This window comes from Chionomys nivalis, chromosome 2 (genome assembly GCF_950005125.1).
Source record: "Chionomys nivalis chromosome 2, mChiNiv1.1, whole genome shotgun sequence".
NCBI lineage: Eukaryota > Metazoa > Chordata > Mammalia > Rodentia > Cricetidae > Chionomys > Chionomys nivalis.
The window spans coordinates 127,989,934-128,010,676 of record NC_080087.1 but is presented as its reverse complement, the minus strand read 5'-3'; the positions used below and the strand labels follow the sequence as shown (position 1 = coordinate 128,010,676).

At 36.5% G+C, this 20,743-nt stretch overlaps 1 protein-coding gene across 1 annotated transcript in view; it reads right to left on the bottom strand.

Moving 5' to 3' along the window:
• Positions 1-20,743, bottom strand: part of Erbb4 (erb-b2 receptor tyrosine kinase 4) — a 1,078,513-nt gene that overhangs the window by 329,666 nt on the left and 728,104 nt on the right. Inside the window, exons 6-8 of the mRNA XM_057755450.1 lie at positions 6,931-7,049; positions 4,224-4,365; positions 1,383-1,496 (exon numbers count right to left, since the gene is read on the bottom strand). Of these exons, the coding sequence (XP_057611433.1) occupies positions 1,383-1,496; positions 4,224-4,365; positions 6,931-7,049 (375 nt within the window). The remainder of the gene's footprint in view (positions 1-1,382; positions 1,497-4,223; positions 4,366-6,930; positions 7,050-20,743) is intronic.

Genomic DNA, 20,743 nt, shown 5'->3' with positions numbered 1-20,743 from the left:
TTCTCATTATAAAGTTCATTTCAAAATACAGTTTTTAACATTTTTAAAATGCTGGCAGTTTCATGAAATAATTTCTTGATCGACTAATCATCTACAACCTACAGGTTAATAATGCTAGTGTATTAAAATATTTATTAAATAAAAAGTGCTATGATATGAGTCAGCACTAGGGCATTTAAATATTTATACTTTTATGTTATTTACGCTTTCTGAAGGCTCTACTTTGAAAAACAATTTGAAGGTGAGTGAGTCAGAAATATATATATGTTTATATATGCATATATATATATATAGAGAGAGAGAGAGAGAGAAGAGAAGAGAAGAGAAGAGAAGAGAAGAGAGAGAAGAGACACAGACACTGACAGATATAGAGACAGAGAGTGAGTCATTGACACACACAAAGTGTGTAGTCTAAAAGTATGAGGATTCCCTTTTGCTAATTTAGGTGCTTCAAAAGCCTACCATTTGACTGTTTGAGAGATATGAGCTCTACTTTCATCCTGTTTCAAGGTTTCCTTCTGATGAGGAATTTGAGCATTCAGGCCTAGGTAAGATGTCTTTCTTCATTCAAATTCTACAGCACAAATTACCTATGAGATTGATTTGATACTTACAATGTACTTCTTCTTAGTGCACATATCTGTTAAAATATGGTTTTAAGACAAGGGAGAGTAAATGGTGTGTGGTCTTTTCCTTTGGAGATTTCTTTATGTGGAGATAATTTATGTGATACTGAACACTTAGTGACAAACTTATAACATTTGCTGCTTCTGGGGAGGGGTGTGATTTGATTGTAGAGTACTTGCCTAGAATGATTAAAGGCATTGGTTCAATCTCTAGCATCGCATAAACACAAAGAAGGAAATATTCTTTGATTTCTGAGTTCCTGGTTTTTTCCCCCTAGTCCAGTCTGTTAGTTTAACTCAAAGTCAGTCAACACCATTATTAGCCAGTATTTTTGCACAAGAAAATTATGCAAAGTGTGTAAGTGTGCATGTGTGCGTGTGTGTGTGTGTGTGTGTGGTGCTGTCAATCATCATTGTGGGAGGGGATTTTTTTTCTGAGAAGATAGTCCCACTGGGTTATTAAAATGTACATGAATGTAGGATTTGCTTTTAATCCCAGCATTCAGAAGGGAGAGACAGGCAGATCTCTGAGTTCAAGGTCAGCCTGGTCTACAGACCAAGTTCCAGAACAGCCAGGATACACAAAGAAACCCTGTCTTAAGAAATAAACAAAGACAACACAACAAAATAAACAACAACAAAACCTACAAAACCAACACAGTAAGAAAAGCACATGAAGTCCTTTGGTAAGGACCTATTGTAACTGAACATTTGGTAAAGACCTATTGTAAATGAACATTCTGAAGAATCACTCACCTTTGGGGCAAATATCAGTGCAAGGTTTGCACATTTTAATCCCATTTTCTTCTACTTCCATCTTGGAACTAGGACACGCACGCACACAGGAACTGGAATCTACCACGAAGTTATCTGATTAAAAATTCAAATAAAAATGTTAAAGTTAAACAAACCATCAGCCTTAAAAAGAAGATAGTTTATGATTTGAAAATAGCATCATTGAAAATATATATGTCTCTTTCTCTAAACCAAGTCCTTCTGTAAATACCTCAACCTGAAGCAGTATCTCCAATGCCCACATTTCACTCCAAGAGCAGTGTGTGCTGAGCATGGGTATCTGCTTGACTACTGCTCCACATTCCAAATTGCCCCCAAGATAGAGCGATCTCGTTTATAGACTTAGGAAACTACATTACATTTAGTTTGTGGTTTTCAATAGTTCCACTTCATTTGATGACATTATGCAAGCTGGAAGTCTAAAATACTTCAAGTTCATGAAGCGCAAATGAAGCTGAAGTTAAACCACCTCCGATCAAGAGGGGGCTCTGCAAGTCCAAGAGGAAATGTTTAAAATGTGTCCAGTGTTTTATATGAGTGCCACCAAACCTTTGTGATACATAGTGAAAGTTTGAAAGATTTCACTTTAGCAAAGGTGTACAATTAAACAAGGGACACTTTATTACTTAGACTTGGTGACATCCTTAGAAAATCAGCAATCTGTGAGATGCCAGTACTTTCTCTTTAAAATAAAGAGAAAAAAAAACTGCATCTAGAGCTATCAGAAAAAGAGGGACATCGCGATGTTTGCAAGAATAGTGGTTTGGAATGTAACAATCTTCCCTGAATACAATTCTGGACAGTTTGTATATAGATAAAAAGCTATGAAAGATACCAAACATGAGGTATGTCCAAAACAGAAGAGACATGTGGTCTTAGTAATTCTGCTTCATGGCCATACATTCCAAGTCTTTCTCTGATATTTCATCATTGTTGGATAGCCAATGACATACAGAGTTATGAAATTCTAGAAAAAACTAACAGAGACCTCTAAGATTTTGAGAGTCAGGCATGGTGTCTATGGTACAGGATTGTATACCAGTTAACAAACAACTCCTTACATGCTTTATGGACCTGATAGAGAAAGAACCTAACCATGAGTCAGTGGTGATTTAAGGTCAGCATTTCCATAATCAGCAATGCTTGAAAAAAGGCACCCAGATACGGTAGTAGAAGGCATCAAGTCTGAAATAAGGGAAAGTCTTCTAATGGGACATTTTCTAGGTAATTACTAATAACCCAGTTACTTTGTATAGAGAAGAGTGACTCAAAAGCGCTAGATTGCTTTGCAAGAAGAAAGATTGAAACTTCTGAAAGGCGGTGGTGGTGGTGGGGGGGGATCCAAGGTAGAAGAATGGTATGATCTGTAATCTACAATGTTCCCTCTAACATCACACTTTAAAGACTAGATCTCCCGCTTTTGACTGTGCCTGTGGCCCCTTTCAAAGGTAGGCACTGCAGGTTGTAAGTAGGTTATTACCAGAAGGCTTTGGGAGATCAGATAGGCTCTGGTTCTTACCTGCCTTGTGCCAACTCTCAATGCAAGAAAAGAGTTTTTGCCAAAAGCTCCAGTACATGCACCGGATCCCTTCCATGCTCTATTTCAGACATCATAAAATAAAAATGAACCTTTCCCCTCTTTCATTCCTCCTCCAGGTATTCTAATCACAGTAACACAAAGGTAACTAACACAAGGGAGATGCATCACTCATCGGGGTAGCCGCGGGTATAAACTGCGAGCTATCAGTCTTAGAGTGCCCACCACAGTGGACACTTTGTAGGATGCACAGAGCCCGACCCTTCTTTTTTTTTCTTCAACAGTTGAGTTTTTATATTTCAGGACGCTGAACTAGCGAGTGTAAGGCCTCTGTTTAGAAGATAAATGACCTTGCTTCCAAAGATGGTTGAAGTTTGGTAAACTGATTCCAGTGAGCAGTTTACAGAGGGTCTTAGTGTTACAGTTTAAAAGCAGCGAAGATCCTTCAACTGATTAAAAGAAATATATTCCAACTCTCTCTCTCCCTCCCTCTCCCTCCCTCTCTCTCTCTCTCTCTCTCTCTCTCTCTCTCTCTCTCACACACACACACACAACACATATTCTACAGAGTGCAAAGCCTCCACTATAGAAGTAAATGTGATTATTAACTTTAAAATTTTTAAATTACTTAATTAGACTCTCTAATAGATAAAAGTCCCATTGGTCACTAAAACAACAGATGTCAATATATATGGATATATATATACATAAATATACATGTGGTCATATATATGTATAATCACATGTGCTATTTAATATATAATCAAAATAATGATGCTTTTTTAATCATTAGCATTTGTTATCAGTTTGCTAAATTTCACTTAACAATCTTCATATATATTCAATTACTGTGGCATATATTCTAATATAAGTAAACAATCAGCAACACATAGGCATAAACCCAATTATATCACTATCTAACCTTATTTATCATACAGATTTTTGCCAAACAATGATCTCTTCTAAGAAAAAGTGTCACTTGTTGAAAACCAAGGTATAGAGAAAATGTCAAGTGTTTTTTAGTCATCAGTAAGCCACCATTCTAACCTCAAGTCTGGCACGACCTCATGTGGCAAGACAAATTAGGTAAATATGCTGATCCTTGTTTCCTCTTTCTGTGAAATATAGATGCCCAAACCCACAACCAATGTAAAGTAATTTACTAATTTTATTATTCAAGTTTCAAATGAAAACAAATCATAAATGAACCTCTCATTTTTCAAGTAGAGCTTTAATTATTTGATGTGTCTTAATGTGTTACTTACGTGGGCATTTCTTGACACAGAATGCTCCATATGTGTACTTTGCATTGAAATTGTGCTCCAGTTGAAAAGTGGTGGGATTGTAGACAAATGTTTGGGGGCACTGAGTAACACAGGCTCCACTGTCATTGAAGTTCATGCAGGCCTGCAACACAGCAAGTCCATTTATAAATTACTTTCATTCTATTCTTGTCAATAAATGCACTGCTATTATAGTTTAGTGAAAGGTGTTGTACTTTATTTGCTATATTTCAATTTTAGAAACCCTGCCAAAATTAATAACTTCAAAGTATTGTGCCTTTAAGTTTTCATCAATTTCTTATCCTCTCTGTGCCAGAAATCACTATTATCTCTTTTTACCTGAATGTAGAGTAGTATGTATTAACGCAGTTTTAAACTAAGACTTGGTGGATAGTATTCAATCTAGACAAATTTGACAGATTATTTGAGCTCAGGCTGATTAAACATACTTATTTTAATCTTTAGAGTCAGTGTATGTATCCAGTTCTGTAGATCTGGTAATCTCATGCCCTGTGTTTCATGTTAAGTTCAAGTAGCTTCATTTTACAGTAGGAAACATAACGATTGCCATAGATTTGCCTGAACTTAAGTAGAATCTGGAAACTGACCAAGTATAATGCTTAAAAGACAAACGTGAAGAACTTGTGAGCTGTCACTAGCCTGTGTTTAAATAAAATAATGTAATTTCTCATAATGGTACATCATTTCTGGTAGCCACCAACTTCAAAAGGCATTTGATCTTTGATAATATAAATTTGTCTTCTGATGTGTTTTTATTCATATTTTCAAATTCATTTGAGAAGAATTGAAAATTATTTTCCTACCTGAGAGTTATGTTTTAGATATCACAAGAAAACACATATAAACATGTGACTAACAAAAATGGACAGTCTCACTCATTTAGTTAAGAAATGAAGCTTTTCTGTGAATAATTGAGGCCTCATAAAAGAGCTAACGTGAACCAAAGCTCTGTTTTACATTTCATTATAAATTGTCTTATGGTTATTAATAAGAATTAATTTATTCTGTTTTCTCACAACATTTGCTTCATCAATTGTTTCAGCAAACACTTTATCACAACATGACAATTCTCTCACGGTGGTCTACAAGGCACATAATCAGAAAGAGACTACTGATGATACATTATTCACTAAGATGACACTTTATAGGAAGACTCCATTAAAAAGCAATCTAGAAAACTCAGTAAGTTTTAATTTATGACCATGAAACATCATGTATTCTTATAATTGAATTACTAACATATTTCCTGCACTGATATGCAGTGTATGTAGATGGTTTTGGAACAAGGGGATATAAGCAAGAGGAATGGAGCAAATGTACCTTCCAGTTAACACACGAGCACGCTGTAACTTACACCAAAGCATCAGTCTGGCATTCATGAACATTCTGTATAAATGCCAAGTAGAATCACTGGACCATTCCAATATAGTAATGAAATGAGAGCTCTCAAAAGCACCTGGTACTGCTTATCACAAGAATACAAGAGAAAGGGCACAGTGCCACATCCTACACGAAGAGGTTTTCCTACTGTTTACCACAGTGCTGGCTTTGGAATCATTAATGCAACACCTGCAATGTGCCGTATCTTCAAAATCAAGCTTGGTCCTCTCTTGTCTATGCCAATGACAGAAAAGAAAGAGCTCTCAGTTTGGCTGCCAAGGCTCTTTCTTAGATGTAACATCCTTAGATGTGTAACAGCTATTCTTTGCTTGACTTCAGTTCACCAGAATTAGTGTTGTTTCACCATAGAATCACATTAGACAAATTAAGATTCTTATATTTTTTAAAATTTGAAGAATAAATAATTACAGCCTCAATGTTTTAATTTTCATTTTGCTTATTAGATAAAGTCTCAGTTCTTAAAAATTTCAATGTTAATATGTGCTTGGTGCAACAAAATAAATTTCTAATATGTGTCAGTAGATTTTTCGAGAAATGGAAAAATAATTTGTTGTACTCATTTTAAAAATAAAACAGTGTACTATTTATAATTTTAGATTAAAATTAGTATTGTGATTTATGAGCTTGAATAAATCATCACTTATGAGGTTAAATATATATTTCAAATAACAAAAACTTATATCAAGGATATAACATCAAACATAATTTAAAAATTTCCAACAGCCTATAAATGTTAGTATTATTGAAATAAAAATATTTTCTTCAAAAATATTAGTCATATGGTTTATCACATAAATAGGTTTAAATAAACATGTCTATATTTTATAAATAGAAAATATTAGTTTGTTAACAGTAAAAACTGTAAAATATCTAAATGCATCAATTTGTCTGATATAACCTTGAAATTAATATTCAGGAAACAAGTCATCCTCACTTATGAAACTTAATAATGCAGCAACACAAAGCTGTAAGCACTGAATATGTGGAAATTATGCTCTCAATTCCTGAAAAACATCCCAGCATGTTTTCATTCATGTTCTTCAATATATTCATGTCACACATAAATTATGTCAGAAAGTCAGAATTGATCTTACTGGTACAAATTCATTTTGTTTAATCAATAGTCAACTCAATGGTAGAATGCCTTTTATAATAATAAAATGTCCAAACTTAATCTTAATATAATCCAGTGTTAAATATTCAATGTGAGTCTGATTCAGGGAGAGAGAGAGAGGGGAAGAGAGAGAGAGAGAGGTGCTAAACATACAAAGCAGTCAGTGTCCTTTGGTCCTGAGCAGCCGCCAGCACATTCCCGATGGCAGCAGTCACTGACGTAGGGTCCATAGCACCTGCCATCACATTGTTCAGCACACACAGTCCTGGTCACTGTAGAAGACAGAGATAGGGCCTCAATCAAAGCCATCCACCAACCACCAACAAATCCATGTTTGTAACAACAAAGCATGTGTTCTGGAATAATAGTTTATTCCATCTAATATTGACTAATTCAAAAATAATAATGAATTGAATCTGCAATTAGAAGGAAGTTACTATACAAAAGCTTCATTCATATGTATATATGCATAATTATTTATGTTTAACATTATTTGTGTTCAACAAATAGGTATAAAATTTTACAAATATTTTTGCATACATTTAGTAAGTTCAAGAATAGTGGAATGAATGTTGACATGGCTAAACCCAAGTTTAGGAAGTCTCTGGGGAGAAAGAGCTCTCAGACACTCATTTAAGGTGTTTAGTACTCAACAGACAGGGAAGTAAATTATTAGTTGATTTTCGTTATATGATACATGAAAAAAGGGATTGAAGAAAGAAACAAAGGAAGGAAGGAAAGAAGGGGGAAGTAAGGCAGGAAAGGAGGAAGGAAGGAAAGAAAGAAGGAAAGATGGAATGACAGAAGGGTGAAAACATAAGAAATCGTTTTGCTTGTTTTTTCTTACTCATTAAGCCAATCCACAGCATCAAATCAAATAATTTACATGCACAGATGAGGTATTGAAATTATAGAAAAGAGGGGCACACCTCTCTGTATTTCCATTACTATAGAGATATACTTCCCAAATACTTTCTTAGTTTGAACACTACAAAATACAGCAGAATATCACTCCAAGCCTTCTTTATTTATATTTCTGCCAGGTTTCTTGATTATCATTTGTTGGACTAAGCTGTTTTGACACCACTTATGTCATAGACTAGGCTACATTCATTTTCATCACAATCAATGAAACACTGCTAACTGATCAATAGCTCACCTAGAAACTAAACATAGGTCTTCTATTTCTCTTTTCCCTATTACTTCTGATATCAGAGAAAATCAGCAAACATTATCAATTCTTTTTCATTACATTTTATTACGTTCCTGTCTCTATACTAGTTTATACACATCTATAAAGTTTTGCATACTCTTCTAAAGAGCTTCTTATTTTTCCTTCCAATTAATCCTCTATGTTGCTCAGAAGAGATAGTTTAAAAATAGAAGCCATTGGTTGATTCAGTGTTGATTCACAGTATAAAATATTTGCCATCCCTGTACCAATGGCTTAAATCCTTAGCAGAAAATAAGAATCCTCCATTAATCTATGAAATTTTCTACCTCCTCTGGAGTCATTCACCACTGCTTGTCTTTCTCATATGTACAAAAGAGACACTACTTCACAATACTCCTTGTGGACTGATACCCATTGCATTGCCAACTTAAAAGTGGCATTTATCCGCCTTTAAAGTGTTCCTGTCTTCTCTGCTAAGCAACACTTATTTTGAACCTTCACTAGGCCTGTCCAAGCTGAACTTTGTAACATGAATGGGGGCCTGCTTGTTTGTGTTTTCTGTCCTCCCACCAGGTCCCCCACAACTGTTCAGTTCCAAAGAAAATCACACAAAGATCTCTATAAGTTATAAAGCTGATTGGCTTTATAACTTATAGCCTCTCACTGGGTAACTCTCACATCTTGATTAACCCATTTTTCTGATCTGTTAGCCATGTGGCTCAGTACCATTTTTTTAGTGGGGCAGATCACATCCTGCTGCTTTGGTGATCTGGGCAGGAGTGAGAGGAATCAACTTCCTCCTTCCCAGAATTCTCCCCTTTTCATTACATCATTTTTACTTCCTGTCTGGTTTTTCCACCTATATTTCCTGCCTGGCCAATCAGTGTTTATTTAAACCATGATTGACAGAATACAGACAATTCTCCCACACCAGAACTTCTCTATTACTCTTTTTTTTTTTTTTCAGAACAGGAAGATGAAGTTCACTTAGCTGTCCAGGTTTCTGAAATTTAGGCCTATCGCAAACTCAATTACACTATATCTGATGTGTTATTATTTCAACAATAGGTCTAGAATGATCTCTGTGGAATCATCCTTCTGTAAACTGTGTGACTATATGTCACTATGATTGGTTTAATAAACAAGCTGACTGGCCAATAGCTGAGCAGAATAAAGTCAGGTGGGAGAGCCAAACTGAGAATGCTGGGATGAGGAAGGGCGGAGTCAGAAGAGTCACCAGCCAATGGAGAATGAGTAGGATACACAAAATGATATAATGATAAAAGCCATGAGCCTTGTGGCAGCACATAGATTCAGAGAAATAGGTTAAGTTCTAAGAGATAGTTAATAATAAGAGTGATCTATTGGACGAGCATTTATAATTTATATTGTCTCCTCTTCTTTCTCCCCTTCCTTGTCCTTCTCATTCTTTCTCTCTCTCATTCTTACTTTTACATTTTTCCTTCCATATTTTGTCATCTAACACCATCTAACATACTTTCCCTTCATCTGTTACATTTCTCTGTTTGTGATGAATTTCAATTTTTAGAACTGTCATTATATTTATATTCTTGCAAAATTATATAATATATAAGTATATATAATACATGTCATAAATATATGTCCCTGAATTTGTTGTAACTTCTAACTTGTCATTAGAATATACTATGCTTATATTATTCCTTCTAATGATTAACTACGTTCTCCATTCTCTTATATGTACCAATCAGTAATTCAAACTACATAATAGAAAATCTTTTCACACATAGTTTTATCTTTTCATAAATAGTTTTATAAAGTATGATTCCAAATATGTGCTTGTCATTCACAGAATAAAGCTCTTTCATTAGATTTAAAGTAACTAAAATAGCAGACATATGTTAAATAAACAAAACACTTCATTTCAAATAAGCATCAAAGAACATTCCATTACTTTGTTTCTAGGTAACAAGCATTGCTCAGCTGGAAATCATCAGCTCAAAGCCTAGAGCAAACATGTCCTGTGAGCAACACTGTATGTAATTCTAGAACCTATATACAAAGGTTAATTTTTATTTATACCTGTCTTGATTCATGGTAAAATGCAAAATGTTTCAATTTTTCTTTATTTATGTTGTCCTTTCCTGACAAGTGAGAGAATCAATATGCAAAACATTCAAATGATCACATTACTAATCAGAATTTATTTAAATATTATTAAATAGCTATATCAAGGTGTTTACTCTCACTGTGAACAGTAATTATGCATGAAAATAATGTGATAAGATTTGTAAATTTCACAACCACGATTATTCTATGAACTCAAACACATTCTGTTTTCTGTAGTGAAAAAGTTCAAAATTTTAAAGTCACAATATCTTTCATATTATGGCCAAATATCTCAGATTTTCCAAGACATTTTTAGGTCTTATATTCTGTTCCATTTCTGGGAAAGGTAAAGAAACATCCTTCTAATTTTTTATCCAAACAGAAATCCAAAAAAAAAAAAAAAAAAAGAAAGAAAAAGAAAAATTCTGCGTCTGCGCATAGAAAACCCTCCAGGAACTGCTGGACCTGCACACGATTCATGGGAAATGTATCATCAAAATCTTCATTGAAAATTCCTTCAAAGTTATTGACCAAGTGTTCCAAATGGAATTAGGGGTCAATTTAGAGACAAAGCAAGAAAAATTCTATCAAAAACAAACTACAGGCATCCTCAGGTGGTTTCTTGGTTTTCTTTCTTATGCAGGAGATACAGGAGTTGAAGAAAAAGTACTATGACAACCCAGGAAGGGGTTCAGGCCTAGGAACTCTGCAAAAACATTGCCATCTAAGGAGGATTGTGAATCTCTTTCTACCTAGTCTGAAAATCAAAGAGTTTGGGTTTGCTCTCTGTTATTAACCAGGAAGGTGGCTATACACTCTAACCTAAGGGTTTTTTAACACTAACAACTTAACTATCTTACCCATACAGGTAGATCCACTCCACCCTGACAAAGGTCAGGAAATTCAAGCATATTTTCAGCTCCTTCTTTTGAAATAGAGGGTGTGGACTAGGGAGTGGCTGCCTTCTGGATACTTGGTCTAGGAGTGGGGACTCACTAAACAACAGAATGCTAATGACCTGATGTCTCAAAGTATTGATGCAAATATCCATTCTAGTTGTCCTTTGTATCGTGTTAAAGCAGTCTTCTTTCCCCTCTGGTATTGGCATATAAAAGTATATAGAAAATTAAACCCAGAGAGATTTTAATAGTCACCGGAACTGCCTCCCTGTACTATCCTGTTTGTGTTTTATTGTTTTCACTCGTATCTTCGTGCTCTTTACTAACTTTTCTCATTCCCATGCCCCTACCCTGGTGGTCTACTAGTTGAAGATGGTCCTGGGCAGAGGTTGATGCAATTCTGCAACAGACCAGGTAAGGGAGATTGATGAGGAACACCTGAAAGCTGATGCTGCACAGGCTACAGCAAAAATGCTGGAGGAAATGCAAAAGGAAGCATGGACAGTTGATGAAAGAGAAAGATAAGAAGTACCAGAAGCCTGTGAAATCATTCACTGAGAAAGAAAGTGGAGAAGGAACAGGCCCAGCGGAGGAGGAGCAACAGAGGACTACTGAGCACAGACTTCAGGAACAGACAGAACTGTGAAATGAGGGACTCCAGAAGGAGAACCAAAGACTTCAAGATGAGGCCAAAGACTCACCAGAAACAGAAGTAAAGCATGAATGCGGCAGAAGCTACGAATGAAAGAAAAGCAGAGTGTTTGTTCTTAGCAAAAGCAGAACTGAATAGAGCATAGAATTTGGAACCCATGTCACTTGCGCACAACACAAGAAAACAAAATCCACAAAGGTGTGCAGTACAATCACTGAAATCTTGTTTCTCTTTAAGGAAGATTGGGCACCAAGGATGCCATTGTAACCACTATAGTTGATATCTCGACAGCATTGCTCAGAAGACAATTGTTTTCCCAGGTGCTCCCCAGGGTACAAGTGGACACTGAGCAGCCCCCTAAGTGTTGGCTCATGATTAGGAACCAAGATGTCCAAGTGTGTGATAGGTCTGAATGACAGCCTCATTCCTTACTGGAGACAATGTAAAGTTTTCCATTATATCAAAACCGCTCAACCTCTCTGCAACGACTTAATTTGTGGACTCTGGTGATGAATAATGCTATCAACAAACTCCAGTATAAACCAAGACACCTGTGTGGAGATCTAGAGTCCATATACATAATGTCCAAAGGAAGATGGAAAGAGCCATTAGGGGACAAATCACTGGACTCAAAACACATGGGCAGAAGAGAAAAATGCTTCAGTACATGTAGATTGAAAATGGAACCGGACATTTCCAAACCTCAGCAGTTGGCACCTGATTGCATAGGAGCATGATCGCAACCAAGAGTAATGCAGTGAGCTGTGAAACCTTAAAGATGGGCTTCAGAGGATGAGCAGTAGTCTGTTAGAAATCAAAGGTACTTTAATGATTTATCTGTAGCTACCAACGTTGGTTTACCCCAAGAAGAATAAAGGTTAGTTTTTGTTTTCATTCCAAAAATAATAAACAGAAAGAAGGGTAAATTTCTATTTTAGAAAAATCTAATCTGATTTTTATGTAGCCCTCAAGATGAAAAATAACACTTTTCATTATTAAGAGTTTCACGTTCCTTACTTACCAATGAAAATTTAGTAGCCATGGAACTTAAGTATTATTTCTAAACAGTGATCTGGAAGATATCATTTTTTTTTCCATTGTTTTGTGGGCTTGTTTTCAGGGACAAAACATTCCCTTGGGCATGTCAAAGCTGATACAGGATGTAATGAAGACCAATATAGAATATGTTTATTTAATGGTATTTGTTGATTAATAAGCATTATTTACTTAATATTGATAACTTGACAAACTTTACACATCATTCTAATAATGGAAAAACACAAAATATTCAATAACTTCAATCAGTATCTTATCCTCACAGGTACATCAACTTACACTTGCTTTACTTTCATTTATTTCCACCTCTCTTCATATATATTTATTAGATTTCCCTTCTATACTTAGTATACTCTTTGAGTTGCTTCAGTGGGCCCTCTAAAGTACTTGGGAGGAGTTTAACTGCCTTTTTTAGTGTTGGCATGGCATTAAATCCAAGTAAAAGGTAAATCCTGGAAGTTAAATTACTTTTTATATGAAGCATAGTAACTAGAAACTGGGAAAAGGGATTCATTCAAGAACACATTCCACAGGAATCTGATATGCAAATTTAAATAACAAAATGTTGATGGTGAGGGAAACTGTTAAGAGAAAAATCACCACCAGAATTAGAATATCTGTAAGAGATTTATTTTTATCAGTATCTTTCTAATAAAAAATAAAAATTGAATTACTATTCTCTTTTTATTTTTATTTTTACTTAAAAATTTCCACCCCCTCCCCTCCTCCTATTTCTCTCCCCTTCCCCCCACTTCCCTCTCCCCATCCTCATCCCCCTCCCTCTCCAGTTCAAAGAGCAGTCAGGGCTCCCTGCCCTGTGGGAAGTCCAAGGTCCTCCCCCCTCCATCCAGGTCTATGAAGGTGAGCATCCAAACTGGCTAGGCTCCCACAAAGCCAGTGCATGCTGTAGGATCAAAACCCGGTGCCATTGTCCTTGGCTTCTCAGTCAGCCCTCATTGACAGCCACATTCAGAGAGTCCGGTTTGATCACATGCTCCATCAGTCCCAGTCCAGCTGCCCTGGTGAGCTCCCATTAGACCAGCCCCACTGTCTCAGTGGGTGGGTGCACCCCTCGCGGTCCTGGCTTCCTTGCTCATGTTCTCACTCCTTCTGCTCCTCATTTGGACTTTGGGAGCTCAGTCCAGTGCTCCAATGTGGGTCTCTGTCTCTAGCTTCATCTATCACCAGATGATGGTTCTATGGTGATATGCAAGATATTCATCAGTATGGCTATAGGATAGGGTCATTTCAGGTTCCCTCTCCTCAGCTGCCCAAGGACCTAGCTGGGGACATCTCCATGGACAGCTAGGTACACCTCTAGAATCAAGTCTCTTGCCAAACATAAAATGGCTCCCTTAATAGCAGCATTATTTGTAATAGCCAGAACCTGGACACAATTTAGATGCCCCTCAATGGAAGAATGGATAAAGAAAGTATGGAATATGTACGCATTAGAGTATTACTCAGCAGTTAAAAAACAAAACAATGACATCTTGAATTTTGCATGCAAATGGATGGAAATAGAAAACACTATCCTGAGTGAGGTAACCCAAACCCGAAAAGATAAATATGGTATATACTCACTCATAAGTGGATTCTAGCCATAAATAAAGGACATTGAGCCTATAATCCATGATCCTAGAGAAGCTAAATAAGAAGGTGAACCCAAAGAAAAACATATAGTTATCCTCTTGGATATTGGAAGGAGACAAGATTGTCAGGCACAAATCTGAAACTTGGGGGTGGGGGTGGAGTGGGGTAAGGGGAAATGGGGAGAAAAAAGTGAGAAGGAGAGGATGGGGAGAGCTTGGGGGAATGGGAGGTTTGGGATGGAGAAAGGGTGGATATGGGAGCAGGGAAGTATATATCTTAATTAAGAATTACTATTCTAAATATATTAATAACCAATATTATGACCAAATTGTTGCCTTATAATAAATTTACTTTATTTCAAAGACAGGCAGTTTACAGATCAAATATTTAGTGTTTTTTTTTCTTTATCTGTACAGCAAAAGCAAATAATAATTACAATGACAAGAGACAAAATTTATTTAACATAAGAGATAATTAAGGTTTAATTTAGAAATTATTTTTGAAGATTTACTCCCTATATTTCATGTCTTCCTCCCCTCTCCTCCTGTTCCCCTTCTTCCTTCCTTCTATCTTTTTATCTTTCCTTTCTTTAATGCTTTCTGATTGACTTTACTTTCTCTCCCTAGTCTCCATGAACTGGGTATACACAATTTAACAGGAATTTCATATTGAACATAGCAATCATTATGCCAAGGAAAACTAACTAAGTTACTCTCAGTGTGACTCAATGTTCATTTTTTCACAAAACTGCAACCATTGCTACCATCTATTGGTGCATAAACCTCATTTTTAATATTAGGATATATAGCATTTAAAATAATGTCAATGAATCACCTAATTCCTATATGATAAAAGTGACTGGCAATGCTCTAAAAGTCTTAGGAGGTTAAATAGGTTCAATATGTTCTTCCATTGTGGTGTCTAAAATTGAGAAACATCATTCTATCTAGTTAAAACGGGAAATCTTCTAAGTCATTTACAAGATTTGCTTGATTGGCATTTTAATTATTCTTTTATAGAACCTTAATCCCTATGTCCTTTCACAGTTATTTCCTATTTGCACTGTTAAGGTCTGTATCACTAAGTGAGAAATTAAACAAACAAAAGTCTAGGAGAAAGCCTACAGGAAAATCTGAGAAGAAAATACCCTAGACTGGATATAGAATCATTCCTTGCTCATACTGGAGACCAAATTTTCAACAAAGAGGGGAATTCCACCAGAGGGTTGTTCTCTTCTCTCATATTAAATTTCCTATAACTTCAGTTAACACGTAATGACTCATATCTCTATGATTCTTGTAGATTTTTTATTTTTAATAACAAATTTTCAACAAATCATGCCTACAAAATATCTCATGCCCAGTTGCTGGAGAGTTGACTCAGGGGTTGGAGAATAGACTATTCTTCAGAGTGCCCTGGTTCAGTTCCCAACACCCACATGGTGTCTTATAACCGTCACTAACTTCAGATTCAGGTGAACTTATGAGGGTAGAGCCTGCCTGTGGTTTGCATATTATACAATTAGGCAAAATATCCATATGCATAAAATAAAATTCAATAAATCTAAAAAGAAATCCCCAGCTCCATTATGCTCATTAAACAGATTAGAAATCAATGGACATGTCAATGCTTTCAGTTATGTGCTTCGAAATTTGTATCAAAAAGAAAACAAACAAACAAACAAACAAAAAACAAGTAGATTAAACAGAGTAGATCTTTGTTGGATGTGAGGAAGAATTTATTGGGAAAATTTATCAGCTATTATACAGAATTTTAAAAAATGAAATGAGTTCCTGAGTGGGGATTTAGACAATGTTTAAGGAGGGTCTGTCTACCGGCTTGACAGAAGGTTTCTAGACCTTACCTCTTGTTGTAAGACTCACCATGCACTACTATGAAAGTTAACATTGTGCTCCAAAATGAACACTCTGAGTTGTGTGTTGTGCTTTCATTTAAAACAGCATTATTAAATCATTTTTAAAATTAAACTAATAATGCTTCCAGATTAGTCAACAAAGGCATACTCATTAATCATGCTGCAATGCTTGGAAAGCGAGGTTCTGGGAAAGAAACTCAGGTCTATACTGAAGTTTGTTTTCCCACTGAGACTGGCTAGATCCATCTGAATATCTATCATTAGGCAAACTTTTAAAATTAATTAAAAAATGTAAAAATAAGATACAGTCCTTCCCTCCCCAAGCACCCATATTCTGAAGCGTTACTGTGTGTGTTGCTAGGAATTTTTTTAAAAGAAAATTATGACATCCAGTTGTGCCAGCACCATTTGTTGAAGATGCTTTCTTTCTTCCATTGTATGCTTTTAGCTCCTTTATCGAAAATGAGGTGTTCATAGGTTTGTGGGTTAAAATCCGGGTCTTCTATTCGATTCCATTGGTCAACTTCTCTGTTTTTATGCCAATACCACACTGTTTTCATTACTGTAGCTCTGTATAGAGTGTGAAGTCAGGGATGGTAATGCCTCCAGAAGTTCCTTTATTGTATAAAATTGTTTTGGCTATCCTGGGTTTTTTGTTTTTCCATATAAAGTTGATTATTGTCCTCTCAAGATCTGTGAAGAATTTTGATGGGACCTTGATGGGGATTGCACTGAATTTATAAATTGCCTTTGGTAGAATTGCCATTTTTACTATGTTGATCCTCCCAATCCAAGAGCAAGGAAGATCCTTCCATTTTCTGGTATCCTCTTCAATTTCTTTCTTCAAAGACTTAAAGTTCTTGTTAAATAGATCTTTCACTTCCTTGGTTAGAGTTACCCCAAGATATATTATGCTGTTTGTGGCTATCGTGAAAGGTGATGCTTCTCTGATTTCCCTCTCTGCTTCCTTACCCTTTGTGTATAGGAGGGCAACTGATTTTTTGGAGTTGATCTTGTATCCTGCCACATTACTAAAGGTGTTTATCAGCTGTAGGAGTTCTTTAGTGGAGTTTTTGGGGTCGCTTATGTACACTATCATATCATCTGCAAATAACAAAAGTTTAACTTCTTCCTTTCCAATTCGAATCCCCATTATCCCCATATGTTGTCTTATTGCTATTGTTAGAACTTCAAGCACTATATTGAAGAGGTATGAAGAGAGTGGACAGCCTTGTCGCGTTTTTTATTATAGTGGAACCTGATAGAAGAGAAAGTGGAATGTACCCTACAACACATGGGCACAGGAGATCGCTTCCTATCACATTCATTAAGGGCACATTGAATAAATGGGACCTACTGAAACTGAGAAGCTTCTGTAAAGCAAAGGACACTGTCACTAAGACGAAAAGGCAACCTACTGACTGGGAGAAGATCTTCACCAACCCCGCAACAGACAAAAGTCTGATCTCCAAAATATATAAAGAACTCAAGGAACTAGACTTTAAAATGCTAATTAACCCAATTAAAAAATGGGGCACTGAACTGAACAGAGAATTCTCAACAGAAAAAGTTCAAATGGCTAAAAGACACTTAAGGTCATGCTCAATCTCCTTAGGGATCAGTGAAATGCAAATCAAAACAACTTTGAGATATCATCTTACACCTGTCAGAATGGCTAAAATCAAAAACACTAATGATAGCCTTTGCTGGAGGTGTTGTGGAGGAAGGGGTACCCACATCCATTGCTGGTGGGAATGCAAACTTGTGCAACCACTTTGGAAATCAGTGTGGGGATTTCTCAGGAAATTCGGGATCAACCTACCCCAGGACCCAGCAATACCACTCTTGGGAATATACTCAAAGATGCCCTATCATATTACAAAAGCATTTGTTCAACTATGTTCATAGCAGCATTATTTGTAATAGCCAGAACCTGGAAACAACCTAAATGTCCTTCAATGGAAGAATGGATGAAGAAAGTGTGGAATATATACATATTAGAGTACTACTCAGTGGTAAAAAACAATGACATCTTGAATTTTGCATGCAAATGGATGGAAATAGAAAACACTATCCTGAATGAGGTAACCCGGACCCAAAAAGATGAACATGGGATGTACTGACTCATAATTGGTTTCTAGCCATAAATAAAGGACATTGTGTCTATAATCTGTGATCCTAAAGAAGCTAAATAAGAAGGTGAACCCAAAGAAAAACATATAATTATCCTCCTGGATATGGGAAGTAGACAAGATTGCCGGGTAAAAAATTGGGATCTTGGGGGTGGGGCGGGATGGGGGGTAGGGGGAGATGGGGAGAGAAGAGTGAGAAGGGGAGGATGGGGGGATCTTGGGGAAATGGGATGGTTGGGATAAAGGAAGGGTGGATATGGGAGCAGGGAAGTATATATCTTAATTACGGGAGCCATTTTAAGGTTGGCAAGAGACTTGAACCTAGAGGGGCTCCCATGTGCCCAGGGCGATGTCCCCAGTTAGTTCTTTGGGCAGCTGAGGATAGGGAACCTGAAATGGCCCTACCCTATAGCCATACTGATGAATATCTTGCATATCACCATAGAACCTTCATCTGGCGAAGGATGGAGATAGAGACATTGGAGCACCGGACTGAGCTCCCAAGATCCAAATGAGGAGCAGAAGGAGTGAGAACATGAGCAAGGAAGTAAGGACCGCGAGGGGTGCACCCACCCACTGAGACAGTGGGGCTGATCTATTGGGAGCTCACCAAGGCCAGCTGGACTGGGACTGAAAAAGCATGGGATGAAACCAGAATCTCTGAACATGGCGGACAATGAGGGCTGATGAGAAGCCAAGGACAATGGCACTGGGTTTTGATCCTACTTCATGTTCTGGCTTTGTGGGAGCCTAGATAGTTTGGATGCTCACCTTCCTAAATCTGGATGGAGGGGGGAGGACCTTGGACTTTCCACAGGGCAGAGAACCCTGACTGCTCTTCGGACTGGAGAGGGAGGGGGAGAGGAGTGGGGGGAGAGGGAGATGAGTGGCAGGAAGGGGAGGGAAATGGGAGGCTGGGAGGAGGCAGAAAATTTTTTTTCAATAAAAAAAAAAGAAAATTATAAGTCCAACATTTTAAAAAGATTGCGTAAGTCCATACTTGAAATTTCTGTTGTAAGGAAAAGTTTCATGAGGGGAAAATAATTCACTAGGAAGGAAGGTACATATGGAAGTAAGTCTTAATCCAAAATGCTGTTTTATGCACAATACAAAAATGAAGCCTAAATTGTTTCCAACAGAGGAAGAAATAATGATGAGCCTGTGTTCTGATTTGGACGCAGATAGATTTATCTACTTTAAGTATTTTACAATTATCTTACTAACACAATGAATATTAACCCATTGAAAGCTCTATAAGGTGACTTCAAAATACTATCAAACAACTATGTGTCTCAAAATAGAATTATGAAAAGCCATCCAGGCTTTTCCCAATGGGAGTGATTGGCTATCCAATCTACTATGACCTGATAACAGTGTAAATGTTGCATGTACGGTAAATGAGCAAACTAACTGTGTCGTGAAGTATGCACACCTGCAGGTAGCAGAACAATTTAATCCGATATGCAATAACTGCTAGAGTGCACCTGAAAAACTGAAAAACATGCTCTATTGTGCATAGTTTTTGCTGAAATTGGCAATCTGAGTCAATTAATAAAAGCATGCCTAGATTTCTGCAGATATTAATCACGTTTGACCCTTTTCTCAATTTAATCTCTGGTGACCCATGAGCTGTGACATGATAATATTGTCAGCTGTGCCACAGAGGAAAGGGGTCTTGTCGAGTCTATTCTTCATCATCACCTAATTTATTCATTTGTTTAATGAAGTCTATTTAGTCTATTTTATAAAGACATTCTCAGTTGTTCATTAAAAGAATTTAAAGTTAATCTTAAACTACCGTCTTAGCCACAAAAGAAAGTCTCCTTCATTAAGAGATTATTAACATCAACAAAGTTTGTTAATTGGGAAACAAAGAAAAATATCATTATATTTTAATAACTATAAAAAATTCTGAGCAACCAGTATAAATTATTCTATGTGCCTCTCACAGAACTGTAGACAGAGATTTTAGGACATTAAAAAAAGAATGTGAAATTGCATAAAACATGATAATGTATTATTGTGTGTTTGTATGCATTCCTGTAACTGTGGCATGTGTATATGAGCTAATATGTCTATGCAAGTATGTGTGGGTATGTGGGTGCATGTGTACGTGCATGTGTGTCTGTGTGCAGGTACCAGGGCACTATCCTGTACATGAAGGCCAGAGATTAACACATATCTGAATGTCGTGATAACACAACTATTATCAATTTGTTCCCATGTTCTTCAAATAAATTATTGCCTCACTGCTTCAAATGCTGAATGTGTACAAGTAATTAGTGCGTTGTGATGTTTCCCTTAATTTTACAATGTCTGCAGAAACTATAAATTCAAGAAATGGATAATAGAAAATAATTGAAATCAATAAGAAGGCTTATAGACATGCAAAGTTATTAGTAAAGTACAAGTGTTTTAATTAAAGATGTTGGCTCCTAACAAAGGTTTGCTGTTGCTCTGATTGATCAGGAGTGCTGGCTCAGCTCTTTCTCCACT